Consider the following 20,034-nt stretch of genomic DNA (forward strand, 5'->3'; position numbering starts at 1 on the left):
TGGGTCTTCAATGTAGCGAGAATTCCCGCACCCGTAGGTGTCCTTCAGCTGGCCCCTAAAATATGCATAATAGTACAGTGATAATGGACGTCATACTAAACTCCGAATTATACACAAGAAACTAAAATTTTAAAATCATACAAGACTAACAAAGGCCAGAGGCTAAAGCTGAGCTTGAGCCAGTAACTTATCAATCTCCCTTCCTGATCTTCTATCAGTGAAATTTGCTCTTACTGAGCTTGAACTAGTTATCTTTCAAGTTCCCTACCTGGCCTTTATCAGTGACATTTTCTCTTGCTCTAGCGCTGAGCTTGAGCCTGTAACTTTTCAAGCTCCCTACCTGATCTTCTATCAGTGAAATTTTCTCTTACTGAGCTTGAACTAGTTATCTTTCAAGTTCCCTACCTGAAATTCTATCATTAAAATGTTATCTTGCTCTAATGTTGAGCTTGAGCCAATATTGTTTAAAATTCCCTACTGATCCTCCATCAGTGACATTTTTTTCTCTTGCTCTAATGCTGAGCTTGAGCTAGTCACTTTTCAAGGCTCCTACCTAGTCTTCATTCAGTGATATGTTATCTTGCTCTAGTCCTGAGCTTGAGCTAGTAATATTTAAAATTTCCTACCTGTCCCTCTATTAATGGCACGTTCTAGTAATGAGCTTGAACCACCACTAACATTTTAAATTTCTTACCTGATCCTCTATCAGTGACATTTTCTCTTGCTGAGCTTGAGCTAGTAATCTTTCAAGTTCCATTAATTTCTCCAAATTATCTTCACCACTACTTAAACTGAAATAAAGAACATTTATAATTAAGAAGAATAATTAACCTATTGATTTTACTCTCAGTGAGGATTCTGACAACACTACAACAGGGTTTATTGTCCTTTAATTTGTTTTTAACCATAATCATTACATCTATTTTAAGATTATATATGGAGACAACATGATGATTTTCTGTCAATACAAAATACATTTTGACAAAATAAAGATACCACACGTAGCTGTGCTCACAGCCGATATTATTAATACAAGAAAACAACAACAAAAAACAGAGCCATAGGCAGGTATTGCAATAAGACGATGTGACATGTTGGTCAATGTCATGTGATATGTTGGTCAATGTCATGGATATAATGTGATATGTTGGTCAATGTCATGGATATAATAGACTTAGGTATACACATAAATATATATTACACAATTAAAATTTCAAACAGTAAACAAAAAGTTTAAAAACAAGAAGAAAAGCAAGGTATGCCCAGCTTTTCTTTTCTATTTAGTATAGAGTAGAAATAAATTCAATGTTACAAAACATTTGTAATTTCTATCCTACATTTCTTTTATACAGTATCAACAAGAATATGTCCAAAGTACACTTGTCATTAAAATTAGAAAGATCATATCATAGGGAAGATGTGTACTATAAGTTTCATGTTGATTGGACTTCAACTTCATTAAAAACTACCTTGACCAAAACTTTAACCTGAAGCTGGACAAACGGACAAATGAACAAACAGAGAGGTGTGGAGGAAGAGGTCCTTGATCAATAGCCTCTGTATTTGTTGTGGAGGAAGAGGTCCTTGATCAATAGCCTCTGTATTTGTTGTGGAGGAAGAGGTCCTTGATCAATAGCCTCTGTATTTGTTGTGGAGGAAGAGGTCCTTGATCAATAGCCTCTGTATTTGTTGTGGAGGAAGAGGTCCTTGATCAATAGCCTCTGTATTTGTTGTGGAGGAAGAGGTCCTTGATCAATAGCCTCTGTATTTGTTGTGGAGGAGGAGGTCCTTGATCAATAGCCTCTGTATTTGTTGTGGAGGAAGAGGTCCTTGATAAATAGCCTCTGTATTTGTTGTGGAGGAAGAGGTCCTTGATCAATAGCCTCTGTATTTGTTGTGGAGGAAGAGGTCCTTGATCAATAGCCTCTGTATTTGTTGTAGAGGAAGAGGTCCTTGATCAATAGCCTCTGTATTTGTTGTGGAGGAAGAAAGGACCTATAGCCTCTGTATTTGTTGTGGAGGAAGAGGTCCTTGATCAATAGCCTCTGTATTTGTTGTAGAGGAAGAGGTCCTTGATCAATAGCCTCTGTATTTGTTGTGGAGGAAGAGGTCCTTGATCTATAGCCTCTGTATTTGTTGTGGAGGAAGAGGTCCTTGATCAATAGCCTCTATATTTGTTGTGGATGAAGAGGTCCTTGATCAATAGCCTCTATATTTGTTGTGGATGAAGAGGTCCTTGATCAATAGCCTCTATATTTGTTGTGGATGAAGAGGTCCTTGATCAATAGCCTCTATATTTGTTGTGGAGGAAGAGGTCCTTGATCAATAGCCTCTATATTTGTTGTGGAGGAAGAGGTCCTTGATCAATAGCCTCTATATTTGTTGTGGAGGAAGAGGTCCTTGATCAATAGCCTCTATATTTGTTGTGGAGGAAGAGGTCCTTGATCAATAGCCTCTGTATTTGTTGTGGAGGAAGAGGTCCTTGATCAATAGCCTCTGTATTTGTTGTGGATGGACCTCTGTATTTGTTGTGGAGGAAGAGGTCCTTGATCAATAGCCTCTATATTTGTTGTGGAGGAAGAGGTCCTTGATCAATAGCCTCTGTATTTGTTGTGGAGGAAGAGTCCTTGATCAATAGCCTCTGTATTTGTTGTGGAGGAAGAGGTCCTTGATCAATAGCCTCTATATTTGTTGTGGAGGAAGAGGTCCTTGATCAATAGCCTCTATATTTGTTGTGGAGGAAGAGGTCCTTGATCAACAGCCTCTGTATTTGTTGTGGAGGAAGAGGTCCTTGATCAATAGCCTCTATATTTGTTGTGGAGGAAGAGGTCCTTGATCAATAGCCTCTGTATTTGTTTTCGAGGAAGAGGTCCTTGATCAACAGCCTCTGTATTTGTTGTGGAGGAAGAGGTCCTTGATTAATAGCCTCTATATTTGTTGTGGAGGAAGAGGTCCTTGATCAATAGCCTCTATATTTGTTGTGGAGGAAGAGGTCCTTGATCAATAGCCTCTGTATTTGTTTTCGAGGAAGAGGTCCTTGATCAATAGCCTCTGTATTTGTTTTATCCAGAGAATCATTTTTGAGAAATATAAAATTCAAATAGTATTACTAAAGACTCTTTATCCAAATCAAAATTTAACTGATTGAAAAGTCTGTTTTGATGTTCAGTTAAAAATCAATTAGTTTTGGACGCAGATGTCCTTAAATCTGTAATTAAAGACAAATACAAATAGGTTTTCATGTTCATATTTCAAAAGGTTTCATTGACTTTCCAATGTTCAATTTACATGCAAAACAAGCGGTTCCTATTGCTAAAGGCTAATGAGACAAAATGTCTTGGAATTATTATCAGTAGAATAAACAAACTTAATCACTTCTCTTCAGGACAAAAGCACCCTGCAGGCTCTTTGTCAACTTCAGTTAAAAAAATCCTCTTTTTTCATAAACAAAAAGAAACCTTGAAAGGTATCAATATAAGTTGCAAAACTTGTTTCCCAATACACTATAATTAAATATGTTTAAATTAACTTAGATTCCTTTGAAATGCAACCATACAACATAGTGCAACTACCCTGAGACCATTTTTTCTCCTTTAACATTTAAGCCCAGCTAGACAGTCACATAAAAATAAATTTGAATGTTTAATTGTTTATTAATTGTTTATTTGACAACAGAGCTCCATTATCAATCATTAAATCATACCAATAACAGCTCGGTGGAATTAGATACCTACATTGTATTAACACAATGGACACTAAGGGATAACTCTCCAATGCTCCTAGCAACAACAATTAGTAAGTGATGGCATACTAAATATAATCAATTCGCTTTTTGTAAATAATTTACAGCAATATCATATCAACTTATTTCATTGTTCTCAGTTCTGGGAGAAATTGTTTCATTGCAGCCTATTTATAATTCATTTATCATTCTATGGTTTTTAAATTCCACAATAAGACCATACCTTCTATACTAAAATTGTGTTTTTTTGGTGTTTTTTTTTTTTAACATTAAAATGGTCTTTATTGGGACAGGCTAAGTGAACAAGAAACTGTTTTTGTAGGATCTAGTTTACCTTTTTCAAAGATTCTGTGCTTGATTTTTTGAAAACAACTTCAGCTCTCTTTATTTCAAAATTGTTTTATCTTTGTTTTTTTTCTTATTTTAAGTTATAATGGTCTTAAATGGGACAGGCTATTCAAAATAAAGCTTATTTTTGTATGGACTTTTTGAAGAAAAAAATTCTTTGATCAATGGTTGTGTTTGATTTTAGGAAAACAACAACCAAAGTTCTCAGTATACAAATATGATGATTTCTAAAGCCTTCTTTTGTACGTTGTTGTCAGAACTTGTGTAATCTATAACTATCATTCTATAACCCACTATAACACCTGAGACTACGATCAATAGTATTTTTTTTTTCCTAGATTTTAAATCTTGTGTATTGATTCTAAGTCTAAGTAGTAAATACAAATCAGACGCTAAGTACCAGGTTAAGTAGTATATGAAAAAGTATAAACACTGTCAATTTATTGGAATTATAAAATGTGTGACTTCAGCACAATCGCTTTTATAAATATTAAGTATGCAAAGAAACTATGATATGAATTTACATGTTGTGATCATCTAACTTTGATATCAGCATACTATGTTCAGCTAACTATGATACCAATTGGGCAAACATAGGCCAAAACCATGATACTTTCCAGATTTGGTATGATTGCCAATTAGACAAGTATCTACCCAAAACTGAATGATTTAAATGTAAGCAGTCAACTATAGATCAATATATGGCCTTCAAAAATGACCAAAACCCATGCACTTGTTGGGCAAACATATTCCGATACCAGTAAGTGTTTTGAGTCAACAAACTGTGTAACCATTATATTAAAAAAAAAAAATAAAAAAAAAAAAATGTGGTATAATTGCCATTAGACAACTTTCCATCAAAGCTAAAATGACATACTAAGTAGTTGTAAGCAACTATAGGTAAAAATTTGCCCTTCAAGAAGAAGAAAATCCCATGCAGTTTTTGAGGAAAATTACTAGTATTGTACAATATAAAATTGAGAATGGAAATGGGGAATGTGTCAGAGACAACAACCTGACCAAATAAAAAACAACAGCAGAGGGTCACCAACAGGTCTTCAATGTAGCGAGAAATTCCCGCACCCGGAGGCGTTTTTACATGTAGTGATCATGTAGTGATCAAAGTATACATTGTTGGGTCAAAATACTATGAGACCAGTTGGGCCTACACATTATAATACCGGTCAACATATTATTGTGTTATTTTACTGGACTATGCAACCATACAATAATTTTATCAAATTTATTTTCTCCCTACATATTTTATCAAGTCACCTTTTAAAAGAAATAGACATACATGTACTTTGAAGCATCATTTAGAAAAAACATCAACTGCAATGAAAATGTAGCAAAAAGTTGAACAAGTAATTATTCAACAAGCAGTTGAAGCAGTTTTTATTCAACTAGCAATTGAACCCATTTTTTTTCAAATAGTATTTGAACCATTTATCATTCAACATGTACATGTACATTGTAGTTGAACCAGTAATTATTCAACAAGCAGTTGAACCAGTAATTATTCAACAAGCAGTTGAACCAGTAATTTTTCAACATGTAGTTGAATCAGTAAATATTTAATAAGCAGTTGAACCAGTAATTATATAATATGTAGTTGAATAAGTGATTATTCAACAAGAAGTTGAACCAATTATCATTCAACCAGTAGTTCAACCTGATGGTTTTTAAACAAGTAAGACATTATTCAACAAATGATGATTATTATCAACTGAGGTAAATTTAGTCCTGCACTGACATGACTGATCTTAATATGAGGCAGGCATTACTTGTGAAAAGGTACGAAGTCTGTACATGATCTTAACATACAACATGTAATTTTCTAGACATCAAGTACACATCAGAAAATGTTTTATCAAAATATTTACATATTAAACACAAAAATGTCAAGTGAAATTGACACTATATAAATTCAGTCAATTTTTTTTTAGTGAATTTGATATAAGCTGTGAAATTTGTGTCACCATACTTTGCATATGTATCTTCATATTTTTTGTATTTTTATTCAATACCATCGCAATTAGATGTTTCTGAAAGATACAATCATTTCAAAAGTAATTTCTGGGTTAAAATGAAAATAGTGAAAAATAATTCAACATTATTGCTTATAGTATATGTATTTGCATGTAGTTGTAAACAAATTGACTTATTAGAAAAAGGATTTTGAAATTTGAAATCTGATATGGAAACATGTAGCATTTACTTATATAGCAAAAATGTTCAATGCGGACAAATTAAATTATGACTTTTATGTGACATATAACGGATATGAACGACAAATTAATAAAATGAGCTGAGATGGTGATTCAGTTAACTTTTTACTCTTACAAAAACACAACATTACAGAAAAGAAACCCTGTAAATGAAAATTTATTTAATTAGAAGAATTTGCTGTAGTGTATGTCTTGAGGGATTTTAGGTTCTTAGTTAGACCATTATATGGAATGACTTTATTTATATAACTGGCTTACGGCAATGAGAAGAAGACAGAGACAAGTTATTCATTGTCGACTAATGAGTTAAAATTCTACGGGAAATCATATCGCAGATGCAAAATTCGTGCTTTAATGACATGAGTGTAGTAATATGATAGAATGATGTTAAACCAGAAAATATCATCATCAGGCATATCACTTTCACTGTTTCATATTCAGAATTTAGCATCAATTTTCATAATAGTACTATGTTAGGACTGATTTACTGTGTATTTGATAATAGTAATATGCTAGGACTGATTTACTGTGTATTTGATAATAGTAATATGCTAGGCCTGATTTACTGTGTATTTGATAATAGTACTATGCTAGGCCTGATTTACTGTGTATTTCATAATAGTAATATGCTAGGACTGATTTACTGGGTATTTCATAATAGTAATATGTTAGGACTGATTTACTGTGTATTTGATAATAGTAATATGCTAGGACTGATTTACTGTGTATTTGATAATAGTAATATGCTAGGCCTGATTTACTGTGTATTTGATAATAGATGCTAGGACTGATTTACTGTGTATTTGATAATAGTAATATGCTAGGCCTGATTTACTGTGTATTTGATAATAGTACTATGCTAGGCCTGATTTACTGTGTATTTGATAATAGTACTATGCTAGGCCTGATTTACTGTGTATTTGATAATAGTAATATGCTAGGACTGATTTACTGTGTATTTGATAATAGTAATATGCTAGGACTGATTTACTGTGTATTTGATAATAGTAATATGTTAGGACTGATTTACTGTGTTTTTCATAATAGTAATATGTTAGGACTGATTTACTGTGTTTTTCATAATAGTAATATGTTAGGACTGATTTACTGTGTATTTCATAATAGTAATATGCTAGGACTGATTTACTGTGTATTTCATAATAGTAATATGTTAGGACTGATTTACTGTGTATTTCATAAAAGTACTATGCTAGGACTGATTTACTGTGTATTTCATAATAGTAATATGCTAGGACTGATTTACTGTGTATTTCATAATAGTAATATGCTAGGACTGATTTACTGTGTATTTCATAATAGTAATATGCTAGGACTGATTTACTGTGTATTTCATAATAGTAATATGCTAGGACTGATTTACTGTGTATTTCATAATAGTAATATGTTAGGACTGATTTACTGTGTATTTCATAATAGTAATATGCTAGGACTGATTTACTGTGTATTTCATAATAGTACTATGCTAGGACTGATTTACTGGGTATTTCATAATAGTAATATGCTAGGACTGATTTACTGGGTATTTCATAATAGTACTATGCTAGGACTGATTTACTGGGTATTTCATAATAGTACTATGCTAGGACTGATTTACTGGGTATTTCATAATAGTACTATGCTAGGACTGATTTACTGGGTATTTCATAATAGTAATATGCTAGGACTGATTTACTGTGTATTTCATAATAGTACTATGCTAGGACTGATTTACTGTGTATTTCATAATAGTACTATGCTAGGACTGATTTACTGTGTATTTCATAATAGTAATATGCTAGGACTGATTTACTGTGTATTTGATAATAGTACTATGCTAGGATTGATTTACTGGGTATTTCATAATAGTAATATGCTAGGACTGATTTACTGTGTATTTGATAAAAGTACTATGCTAGGACTGATTTACTGGGTATTTCATAATAGTAATATGCTAGGACTGATTTACTGGGTATTTCATAATAGTAATATGCTAGGACTGATTTACTGTGTATTTCATAATAGTAATATGTTAGGCCTGATTTACTGTGTATTTCATAATAGTACTATGCTAGGACTGATTTACTGGGTATTTCATAATAGTACTATGCTAGGACTGATTTACTGGGTATTTGATAATAGTAATATGCTAGGACTGATTTACTGTGTATTTCATAATAGTAATATGCTAGGACTGATTTACTGTGTATTTCATAAAAGTACTATGCTAGGACTGATTTACTGTGTATTTGATAATAGTAATATGTTAGGACTGATTTACTGTGTATTTCATAAAAGTACTATGCTAGGACTGATTTACTGTGTATTTGATAATAGTAATATGCTAGGACTGATTTACTGTGTATTTGATAAAAGTACTATGCTAGGACTGATTTACTGGGTATTTCATAATAGTAATATGCTAGGACTGATTTACTGTGTATTTCATAATAGTAATATGTTAGGCCTGATTTACTGTGTATTTCATAATAGTACTATGCTAGGACTGATTTACTGGGTATTTCATAATAGTACTATGCTAGGACTGATTTACTGGGTATTTGATAATAGTAATATGCTAGGACTGATTTACTGGGTATTTGATAATAGTAATATGCTAGGACTGATTTACTGGGTATTTCATAAAAGTGATATGCTAGGCCTGATTTACTGGGTATTTGATAATAGTAATATGCTAGGCCTGATTTACTGGGTATTTGATAATAGTACTATGCTAGGACTGATTTACTGGGTATTTGATAATAGTAATATGCTAGGACTGATTTACTGGGTATTTGATAATAGTACTATGCTAGGACTGATTTACTGGGTATTTCATAATAGTAATATGCTAGGACTGATTTACTGTGTATTTCATAATAGTAATATGCTAGGACTGATTTACTGTGTATTTCATAATAGTAATATGCTAGGACTGATTTACTCTGTATTTCATAATAGTAATATGCTAGGACTGATTTACTGTGTATTTCATAATAGTAATATGCTAGGACTGATTTACTGTGTATTTCATAATAGTACTATGCTAGGACTGATTTACTGTGTATTTCATAATAGTACTATGCTAGGACTGATTTACTGGGTATTTCATAATAGTACTATGCTAGGACTGATTTACTGTGTATTTCATAATAGTAATATGCTAGGACTGATTTACTGTGTATTTCATAATAGTAATATGTTAGGACTGATTTACTGTGTATTTCATAATAGTAATATGCTAGGACTGATTTACTGTGTATTTCATAATAGTAATATGCTAGGACTGATTTACTGTGTATTTCATAAAAGTACTATGCTAGGACTGATTTACTGTGTATTTCATAATAGTACTATGCTAGGACTGATTTACTGTGTATTTCATAATAGTACTATGCTAGGACTGATTTACTGTGTATTTCATAATAGTACTATGCTAGGACTGATTTACTGGGTATTTCATAATAGTACTATGCTAGGACTGATTTACTGGGTATTTCATAATAGTACTATGCTAGGACTGATTTACTGGGTATTTCATAATAGTACTATGCTAGGACTGATTTACTGGGTATTTCATAATAGTGATATGCTAGGATTGATTTACTGGGTATTTCATAATAGTAATATGCTAGGACTGATTTACTGTGTATTTGATAAAAGTACTATGCTAGGACTGATTTACTGGGTATTTCATAATAGTACTATGCTAGGACTGATTTACTGGGTATTTCATAATAGTACTATGCTAGGACTGATTTACTGTGTATTTCATAATAGTAATATGTTAGGCCTGATTTACTGTGTATTTCATAATAGTACTATGCTAGGCCTGATTTACTGTGTATTTCATAATAGTAATATGCAAGGACTGATTTACTGGGTATTTGATAATAGTAATATGCTAGGACTGATTTACTGTGTATTTCATAATAGTAATATGTTAGGCCTGATTTACTGTGTATTTCATAATAGTAATATGCTAGGACTGATTTACTGTGTATTTCATAATAGTAATATGCTAGGACTGATTTACTGTGTATTTCATAATAGTAATATGTTAGGACTGATTTACTGTGTATTTCATAATAGTAATATGCTAGGACTGATTTACTGTGTATTTCATAATAGTAATATGCTAGGACTGATTTACTGTGTATTTCATAATAGTAATATGCTAGGACTGATTTACTGTGTATTTGATAAAAGTACTATGCTAGGACTGATTTACTGGGTATTTCATAATAGTAATATGCTAGGACTGATTTACTGTGTATTTCATAATAGTAATATGTTAGGCCTGATTTACTGTGTATTTCATAATAGTACTATGCTAGGACTGATTTACTGGGTATTTCATAATAGTAATATGCTAGGACTGATTTACTGGGTATTTGATAATAGTAATATGCTAGGACTGATTTACTGGGTATTTGATAATAGTAATATGCTAGGACTGATTTACTGTGTATTTCATAAAAGTACTATGCTAGGACTGATTTACTGTGTATTTCATAATAGTAATATGCTAGGACTGATTTACTGTGTATTTCATAATAGTAATATGCTAGGACTGATTTACTGTGTATTTCATAATAGTAATATGTTAGGCCTGATTTACTGTGTATTTCATAATAGTACTATGCTAGGACTGATTTACTGGGTATTTCATAATAGTAATATGTTAGGACTGATTTACTGTGTATTTCATAATAGTAATATGCTAGGACTGATTTACTGTGTATTTCATAATAGTACTATGCTAGGACTGATTTACTGGGTATTTGATAATAGTAATATGCTAGGACTGATTTACTGGGTATTTGATAATAGTAATATGCTAGGACTGATTTACTGTGTATTTCATAATAGTAATATGTTAGGCCTGATTTACTGTGTATTTCATAATAGTACTATGCTAGGACTGATTTACTGTGTATTTCATAATAGTAATATGCTAGGCCTGATTTACTGTGTATTTCATAATAGTACTATGCTAGGACTGATTTACTGTGTATTTCATAATAGTACTATGCTAGGACTGATTTACTGTGTATTTCATAAAAGTACTATGCTAGGACTGATTTACTGTGTATTTCATAATAGTAATATGCTAGGACTGATTTACTGTGTATTTCATAATAGTAATATGCTAGGACTGATTTACTGTGTATTTCATAATAGTAATATGCTAGGACTGATTTACTGTGTATTTCATAATAGTACTATGCTAGGACTGATTTACTGTGTATTTCATAAAAGTACTATGCTAGGACTGATTTACTGTGTATTTCATAATAGTACTATGCTAGGACTGATTTACTGTGTATTTCATAATAGTACTATGCTAGGACTGATTTACTGTGTATTTCATAATAGTAATATGCTAGGACTGATTTACTATGTATTTGATAATAGTAATATGCCAGGACTGATTTACTGTGTATTTCATAATAGTAATATGCTAGGATTGATTTACTGTGTATTTCATAATAGTAATATGCTAGGACTGATTTACTGTGTATTTCATAATAGTAATATGCTAGGACTGATTTACTGGGTATTTCATAATAGTACTATGCTAGGACTGATTTACTGGGTATTTGATAATAGTAATATGCTAGGACTGATTTACTGTGTATTTCATAATAGTAATATGCTAGGACTGATTTACTGTGTATTTCATAATAGTAATATGCTAGGACTGATTTACTGTGTATTTCATAATAGTAATATGTTAGGCCTGATTTACTGTGTATTTCATAATAGTACTATGCTAGGACTGATTTACTGGGTATTTCATAATAGTAATATGTTAGGACTGATTTACTGTGTATTTCATAATAGTAATATGCTAGGACTGATTTACTGGGTATTTGATAATAGTAATATGCTAGGACTGATTTACTGGGTATTTGATAATAGTAATATGCCAGGACTGATTTACTGGGTATTTGATAATAGTAATATGCTAGGACTGATTTACTGTGTATTTCATAATAGTAATATGTTAGGCCTGATTTACTGTGTATTTCATAATAGTACTATGCTAGGACTGATTTACTGTGTATTTCATAATAGTAATATGCTAGGACTGATTTACTGTGTATTTCATAATAGTAATATGCTAGGACTGATTTACTGTGTATTTCATAATAGTAATATGTTAGGCCTGATTTACTGTGTATTTCATAATAGTAATATGCTAGGACTGATTTACTGGGTATTTGATAATAGTAATATGCTAGGACTGATTTACTGGGTATTTCATAATAGTACTATGCTAGGACTGATTTACTGTGTATTTCATAAAAGTACTATGCTAGGACTGATTTACTGTGTATTTCATAATAGTAATATGCTAGGACTGATTTACTGTGTATTTCATAATAGTAATATGTTAGGCCTGATTTACTGTGTATTTCATAATAGTAATATGCTAGGACTGATTTACTGTGTATTTCATAATAGTAATATGCTAGGACTGATTTACTGTGTATTTCATAATAGTAATATGTTAGGCCTGATTTACTGTGTATTTCATAATAGTAATATGCTAGGACTGATTTACTGGGTATTTGATAATAGTAATATGCTAGGACTGATTTACTGGGTATTTCATAATAGTACTATGCTAGGACTGATTTACTGTGTATTTCATAAAAGTACTATGCTAGGACTGATTTACTGTGTATTTCATAATAGTAATATGCTAGGACTGATTTACTGTGTATTTCATAATAGTAATATGCTAGGACTGATTTACTGTGTATTTCATAATAGTAATATGCTAGGACTGATTTACTGTGTATTTCATAATAGTACTATGCTAGGACTGATTTACTGTGTATTTCATAAAAGTACTATGCTAGGACTGATTTACTGTGTATTTCATAATAGTACTATGCTAGGACTGATTTACTGTGTATTTCATAATAGTACTATGCTAGGACTGATTTACTGTGTATTTCATAATAGTAATATGCTAGGACTGATTTACTGTGTATTTCATAATAGTAATATGCTAGGACTGATTTACTGTGTATTTCATAATAGTAATATGCTAGGACTGATTTACTGTGTATTTCATAATAGTAATATGTTAGGCCTGATTTACTGTGTATTTCATAATAGTAATATGCTAGGACTGATTTACTGGGTATTTGATAATAGTAATATGCTAGGACTGATTTACTGGGTATTTCATAATAGTACTATGCTAGGACTGATTTACTGTGTATTTCATAAAAGTACTATGCTAGGACTGATTTACTGTGTATTTCATAATAGTAATATGCTAGGACTGATTTACTGTGTATTTCATAATAGTAATATGCTAGGACTGATTTACTGTGTATTTCATAATAGTAATATGCTAGGACTGATTTACTGTGTATTTCATAATAGTACTATGCTAGGACTGATTTACTGTGTATTTCATAAAAGTACTATGCTAGGACTGATTTACTGTGTATTTCATAATAGTACTATGCTAGGACTGATTTACTGTGTATTTCATAATAGTACTATGCTAGGACTGATTTACTGTGTATTTCATAATAGTACTATGCTAGGACTGATTTACTGTGTATTTGATAATAGTAATATGCCAGGACTGATTTACTGTGTATTTCATAATAGTAATATGCTAGGATTGATTTACTGTGTATTTCATAATAGTAATCAGAGGAAGACAATAGATACAACACTAAAAGCTGACCATTAAAACTTGAGCAGCGTCAGATAGAAATCGACCTTATGCAAGTACATGTATATATGTACATGTATTATTTATATGACTTTGATTGATTTTAGAACATTTATTTACAAAATAAAAGATAATTTAGGTCAGTTTTGTAGGGTTCTAACATTTACTCCATTTTCAAATAGTTAGAGACTTTGCATAGAGATTTTAAAACCAGCACAATAATTTTTAAGGAACTAAGAAAAAGCTACCGGTACATAAAAATTCAACCTTAATTACAATATACTTAGGGTTTTATTCATTTCACATTCAATTCAATAATATAGAGAACATTTCATAAATTAGGCTGGTAGTATTTTAGCCTTTAAAAGCTGACTATGAGATATGGGCTTCTCTCATTGTTGAAGGCACTACGGTAACCTTTTGTTGGTAAGTTCTGTGTCAATTGGTCTCGTTTGAAGAGTTTTCTCATATTTTGGCAATCATACCACATCTTCTTTTTTATATCGGTGTACAGCAAAACATTTGACAAAATAAACAATTTAAGAGAACTTCTTTTGGGAAAACAATCCAAACATGTGAAGCCTCTTTTCCAATCAAACTTTATGATTTTAAACAATTGAGCTGTCTCATAATTATATATTTAAAAGTTTAAGATCATCCAGAAAATAGGAAAGTAGGATTGACAATGGAACTTTTCCGTTATTTACCAGTTACCAATCGCAATTTAGGAGCAGTTGTAACTGAAAAGCCTGTGAAAATTTATTAAAGAAATTACAAAAATAAGCAGTATGAGTCTATGACTACTTAAAAATGTAAGAAAGATGCTGATGTCATCATTTAAAATTCAATTTTGAAACAAAGATTGATAATCATACCAGACACATATATATATAGAAGTACTCAATTGAGGAAAGTTGTAATTTAGTTTTTTTTTAGAAGACAAATATTTTTCGTGATCATAGACTTACCCTTGAGGTTCACCATTCATTGGTCTCCCACAGAACCAACAATAATCCAACTGAAAACCTCGCGAATTAAAATACGATGGAACTAACTCCATATCATCTATATCACTTTTACTGTTAAATTCTTGTCGACTTTTCATTTCTTTTCTAAGTGCCAAGTTTTGAAATAATTGATTAAAATTCTGATTTTCTGGTGAGAGTAGTGGCCCTTGTTTTCTCCTATGTTGATGTCTTATAGACGGAGATAATGAATTTTCTATTTCCACGCAGTCATAGTCTGTATAAGAATCAGCATGACCGGTAGAATTCAATCTTTTATGCAAACAATCATTTTTGTCCAAGGTTACATCAAGGTTAAGCTCTCTCCTTGGTGAGTTTACCACCTGCTTTTTTAAGCAGCTCATTTTCTGTGGTGTTCCATGTTTTGAAGAATTACCACTGCTGCTTTTCTGAGGAGTTCCTGGCTTAGAAACACAAATCCGTACATTTTTCTGTGGAGTTCTGACCAATGGTGAACCCTGACCACTGTAATTTTCTGTGACCCTAGAAATAGCCATATCTCCCGTACTTTTCACTCTATGATGTGATAGTTTGGAATCTATTGAAGAAGTTGAATCACTATCATTGGGACTAGATATATCCACAAATCCATCATCTACCGTGTTACTTAAAATAGACTGATTTTTGTCGGAACTTTTGACATGATGATCTGTCGTGGAACACTTACTGTTAATTATTTCAATACCTGAATCCCGTTCAATATCTTTAACTCTGTCGTCACATTGATGTGAGAAAGATACATGTAATTTGTCAGTTGATGGAGTTAGACTATATTTATCCCCATACATCAAGTTACTAAACCCTGGCATAGCTGTTTTACCCACATCTCCAACCTGTTGTGAGATACCATTCTTTTTTCTATATTCTGATAAAATTCCACTTAAATCCATTTTTGTTCGATTAGTAGAATTCTAAATTGAGAATTAAAAGCACTAACAATATGTTAAAGCAGGTGCTTATTTCCATTTGCAATTAGATTTCTGTCCATATTTGAAAACTCAATGTAATGAGATATAATGGTACCTGATAGCGTAATCAGGAGTAAATTGTCAAATAACAAGTATTCAAAATACAATTTCTAAGTATTGTAAAATTAATATTACTCATCATGAATATTTAACTAAAATCAATAAAATATAAATTTTTCGTGAATTATTTTTTGATAAACGAGATGCACCGCTAATTATCCTGCAATACAAACTAGCAATGCTATTCACTATACCAGGTAAGATAACCTAAATAGATGCTTTTCCTGCATGTAAATATCTAATCGTGACAAAAATAATATCTCCACAAAATAAAATCCTCTACACAAATAAACAATATTTACACGTCACTAGTTTAACAAATATTTTTTTAATCATCCAATTCTTTTTAATTAAAACTAAGTATGATGAAGAATAAATTGGCAATTGAGTTTGAAACTGTAAATCGTAACGATCGTAGGTTACACAAGAGAAGTGGATTTAAATGGAGAAAGTGGTCCAATCAGGTAAACTGGTATTATCAATCCCATTAGTATTATCTACGATTTTTAAAACTTTTTCTTTTTACAATGGTAAGAATCAATATTCACTAATATCGTTCAGGATGTTGTCTCTCCGTTTTTATAGCATCCTACAATTATGAAATGGCTCAACACCTTTTACACGTTTATGACTTGAATGTTTATAATAGTATCATTAACTGTCGACAAACGACACAGTGATATTATTATGGATTTTTCACTGCCTTGTTCTGCCAAGGGATCATGTTTGAGTTCTAGCAACATAACAATAGTAATATTGTAATGACCGCTCACCCCGGGATATAAAACCCTCGGAGCACTCTTATCCAATCAGATAATACTTTCTATTGTCTTATTGATTGGACAGAAATTAGAAACTTTTTCTGTAATGATAGCCGTGTGATTATTATTAAATTTCACAGTTTGTAACAATTACATGGAAATCATATTTTATCTCAAAATTGGATAATTTTGTAAAGAATTATTGTTTCTATATGATTTGGGTCACTTAATTATAGCAATTCCAGAAAGGTTTAGAACTTATTTTTTATGAAAAGAATTACAACTGTACCATGTTGTTAAACCACAAACAATTATCAGTTACATATGAAGTTTTTGTGAGTTGCCCGAGACCATTGGCATTACCATGAAAATTTGGGTTGCCTGAGACCACTACCATATATATTTGGGTTGCCTGAGACCACTACAATGGTTAATTGGGGTCTGAGATCATAACCATGGATATTTGGGTTGTTTGAGACCATTACCACAGATATTTGAGTTGCATGAGACCATTACCATAGATATTTGGGTTGCCTAAGACCACTACCATAGATATTTGGGTTGCCTGATACCGTGACCATAGATTTAAGTGTTGCCTGAGACCATTACTATAGATATTTGGGTTGTCTGAGACCACTACAATGGATATTTGGGTTGTTTTGAGACCATGACCATAGATAATTGGGTTGTCTGAGACCACTACCATAGATAATTGGGTTGCAAGAGACCATTACCATAGATATGTGGGTGGCCTAAGGCCACTACCATAGATATTCTGGTTGTCTGATACCATTAGATATAAGTGTTGCCTGAGACCATAGCCATAGATATAAGTGTTGCCTGAGACCATTACCATAGATATAAGTGTTGCCTGAGACCATTACCATAGATATAAGTGTTGCCTGAGACCATTACCATAGATATAAGTGTTGCCTGAGACCATTACCATAGATATAAGTGTTGCCTGAGACCATTACCATAGATATAAGTGTTGCCTGAGACCATTACCATAGATATAAGTGTTGCCTGAGACCATTACCATAGACATAAGTGTTGCCTGAGACCATTACCATAGATATAAGTGTTGCCTGAGACCATTAATACCATAGATATAAGTGTTGCCTGAGACCATTACCATAGATATAAGTGTTGCCTGAGACCATTACCATAGATATAAGTGTTGCCTGAGACCATTACCATAGATATAAGTGTTGCCTGAGACCATTACCATAGACATAAGTGTTGCCTGAGACCATTACCATAGATATAAGTGTTGCCTGAGACCATTACCATAGACATAAGTGTTGCCTGAGACCATTACCATAGACATAAGTGTTGCCTGAGACCATTACCATAGATATAAGTGTTGCCTGATACCATTACCATAGATATAAGTGTTGCCCTAGATATCCAGTGCTGTGAGCAGGTGTTTTGAGAGTTTTATCAGCTGTTATATTGGTTTATATTTAAACCTTGTTCTTAATTAGGAAATTTGGTGTTGCTGAGTCACTGTTGGATTTGTTGCACCTTTATCAAAACTGTATAGCTTAACTGGTATCAATAGAATAAAGAACTGTTTATTTGTGGACTGGTGTCCTTTAAATACAGCAGAACATAGGTTTCACCATAAAAATTCTACTCTATAAGAACATAGAGCACCCTTCATCTAGTTCTAAACATTTTGTGTGAAATGTGAAAAAAATAACCCTAAAAGGTTGGTTTCATTCAAGGTGACTCTCCTGAAATAATGGCTCCATTTTATCTTGAGGATATGCAAAGCAGTAAACAGGTGTCACCGTGTGAGAGTAGCGATATCAACGTCAGTATTAACAAATCAGTGCCTATCCTAGAGGTATTGGTTACAACATCACATGTTAACTTTTACTCACAATTTACCAATCAATGTCTGATAAAATCATTTCTATGTTTTTATATCAAGGTGCATTGAATACTTTAATGCATTTTAAAACAAGTATATCAATGTTTAAAAAAAAAAAGATCAATTATGGTAAAATTTCGATTACCCAAGTAGCAACAACAAAAGGTGGATCAATTATACATTAAAATTTACATATTTGGAATTAATTTTCTGGTTGACATTAATTAAACATTAGCACACTTCACATGATGGTCCGTGACGGGGAAACTATAAACAATACCAACTCTGCTTCTGTTACATAATAGTTTCCACATGGATGATTTTCTTAGGATATGATATTTTATAAGTCACATGATGACAGTGTGAGAGCAGCTTAGAAATGCAACGAACATGAAGTCAGAAGAGTCCTGGGGTGCAATGTGACGTGTTAGAGCTTGCAAATAAAGATCAGAATGAGTTTCTTTTCTTTTTAAGAAAATATGACTTTAAAAATCTGCCTTAAATACAAAAGTATTTTCAATGCTCATTCAGTTTGTGCTTTATTGTAATTGTATATCTGTCAGTTAAGTTGTATCTAAGCTTTACAGAACTAGGAATGAATATATAAAGTATTGAAGTACTGAGCTATGAACATTCATAAATGGTGTCTGACATAGTCATTGTGAGTTTATACAACTGTCCAAACAAATTAACAACAAAGATTCAGACATGCTCTTGACTTCCATTAGAAACATGGCAATGTAATAGCAAAGTAACTCAACCATTAAAGGCTATGCCAGTCTGAGAAGGTGACAATGACAAATAGAGATTGATGTTGCTTGTACAATTTCTGCTTACTACTACTACATGTCAATACAGGATTCTCTGGTCATTGTAATCAAATAAAAGTTTCACTTTAGATAAAATAAACATGTAAATACTGGATCCGGTAGTCCCTTTATATATTGAAACAAAAGTCTCACAGGAGATGACACGTTTATACAGTATTCCCTAGTCCCAAGTTTTGCAGCAGATTAAAATCACAAAACTAATAACCTATTTATTAGTGCCCTTTAAACATTGAGGAAAAAGTGTGCTTAAAAAGATAAAGCTAGTTTTAATAGGATGACATCAATACAATTACCTCCAATTAAAGCAAAGTTTGAATCGTATAATATAACTGACCAAAATAGAATGTCTTTTTTCATTACCGTTTCATATCAGTTTTTCATTAAAGCAATTCCTAGGTTTAGCATCCATCACATTTATCTTTTTTGTTTGCTCTATGACGTAAACTGCTCATCAAATGACAGTGTATCAAGTTGATAATTCATGTTAG

The 20,034-nt window shown here is 32.0% G+C and overlaps 1 protein-coding gene across 13 annotated transcripts in view; it reads right to left on the reverse strand.

Moving 5' to 3' along the window:
• The window catches only part of LOC139524889 (uncharacterized), a 130,916-nt gene that overhangs the window by 11,919 nt on the left and 98,963 nt on the right, over nt 1–20,034 (reverse strand). For all 13 annotated transcript variants that reach the window (XM_071320037.1, XM_071320034.1, XM_071320036.1 and 10 more), the window contains one exon: nt 695–791. In XM_071320037.1, coding sequence (XP_071176138.1) covers nt 695–791 — 97 coding nt within the window. The remainder of the gene's footprint in view (nt 1–694; nt 792–20,034) is intronic.

The sequence above is a fragment of the Mytilus edulis genome, chromosome 5 (genome assembly GCF_963676685.1).
Source record: "Mytilus edulis chromosome 5, xbMytEdul2.2, whole genome shotgun sequence".
Taxonomy (NCBI): Eukaryota; Metazoa; Mollusca; class Bivalvia; order Mytilida; family Mytilidae; genus Mytilus; species Mytilus edulis.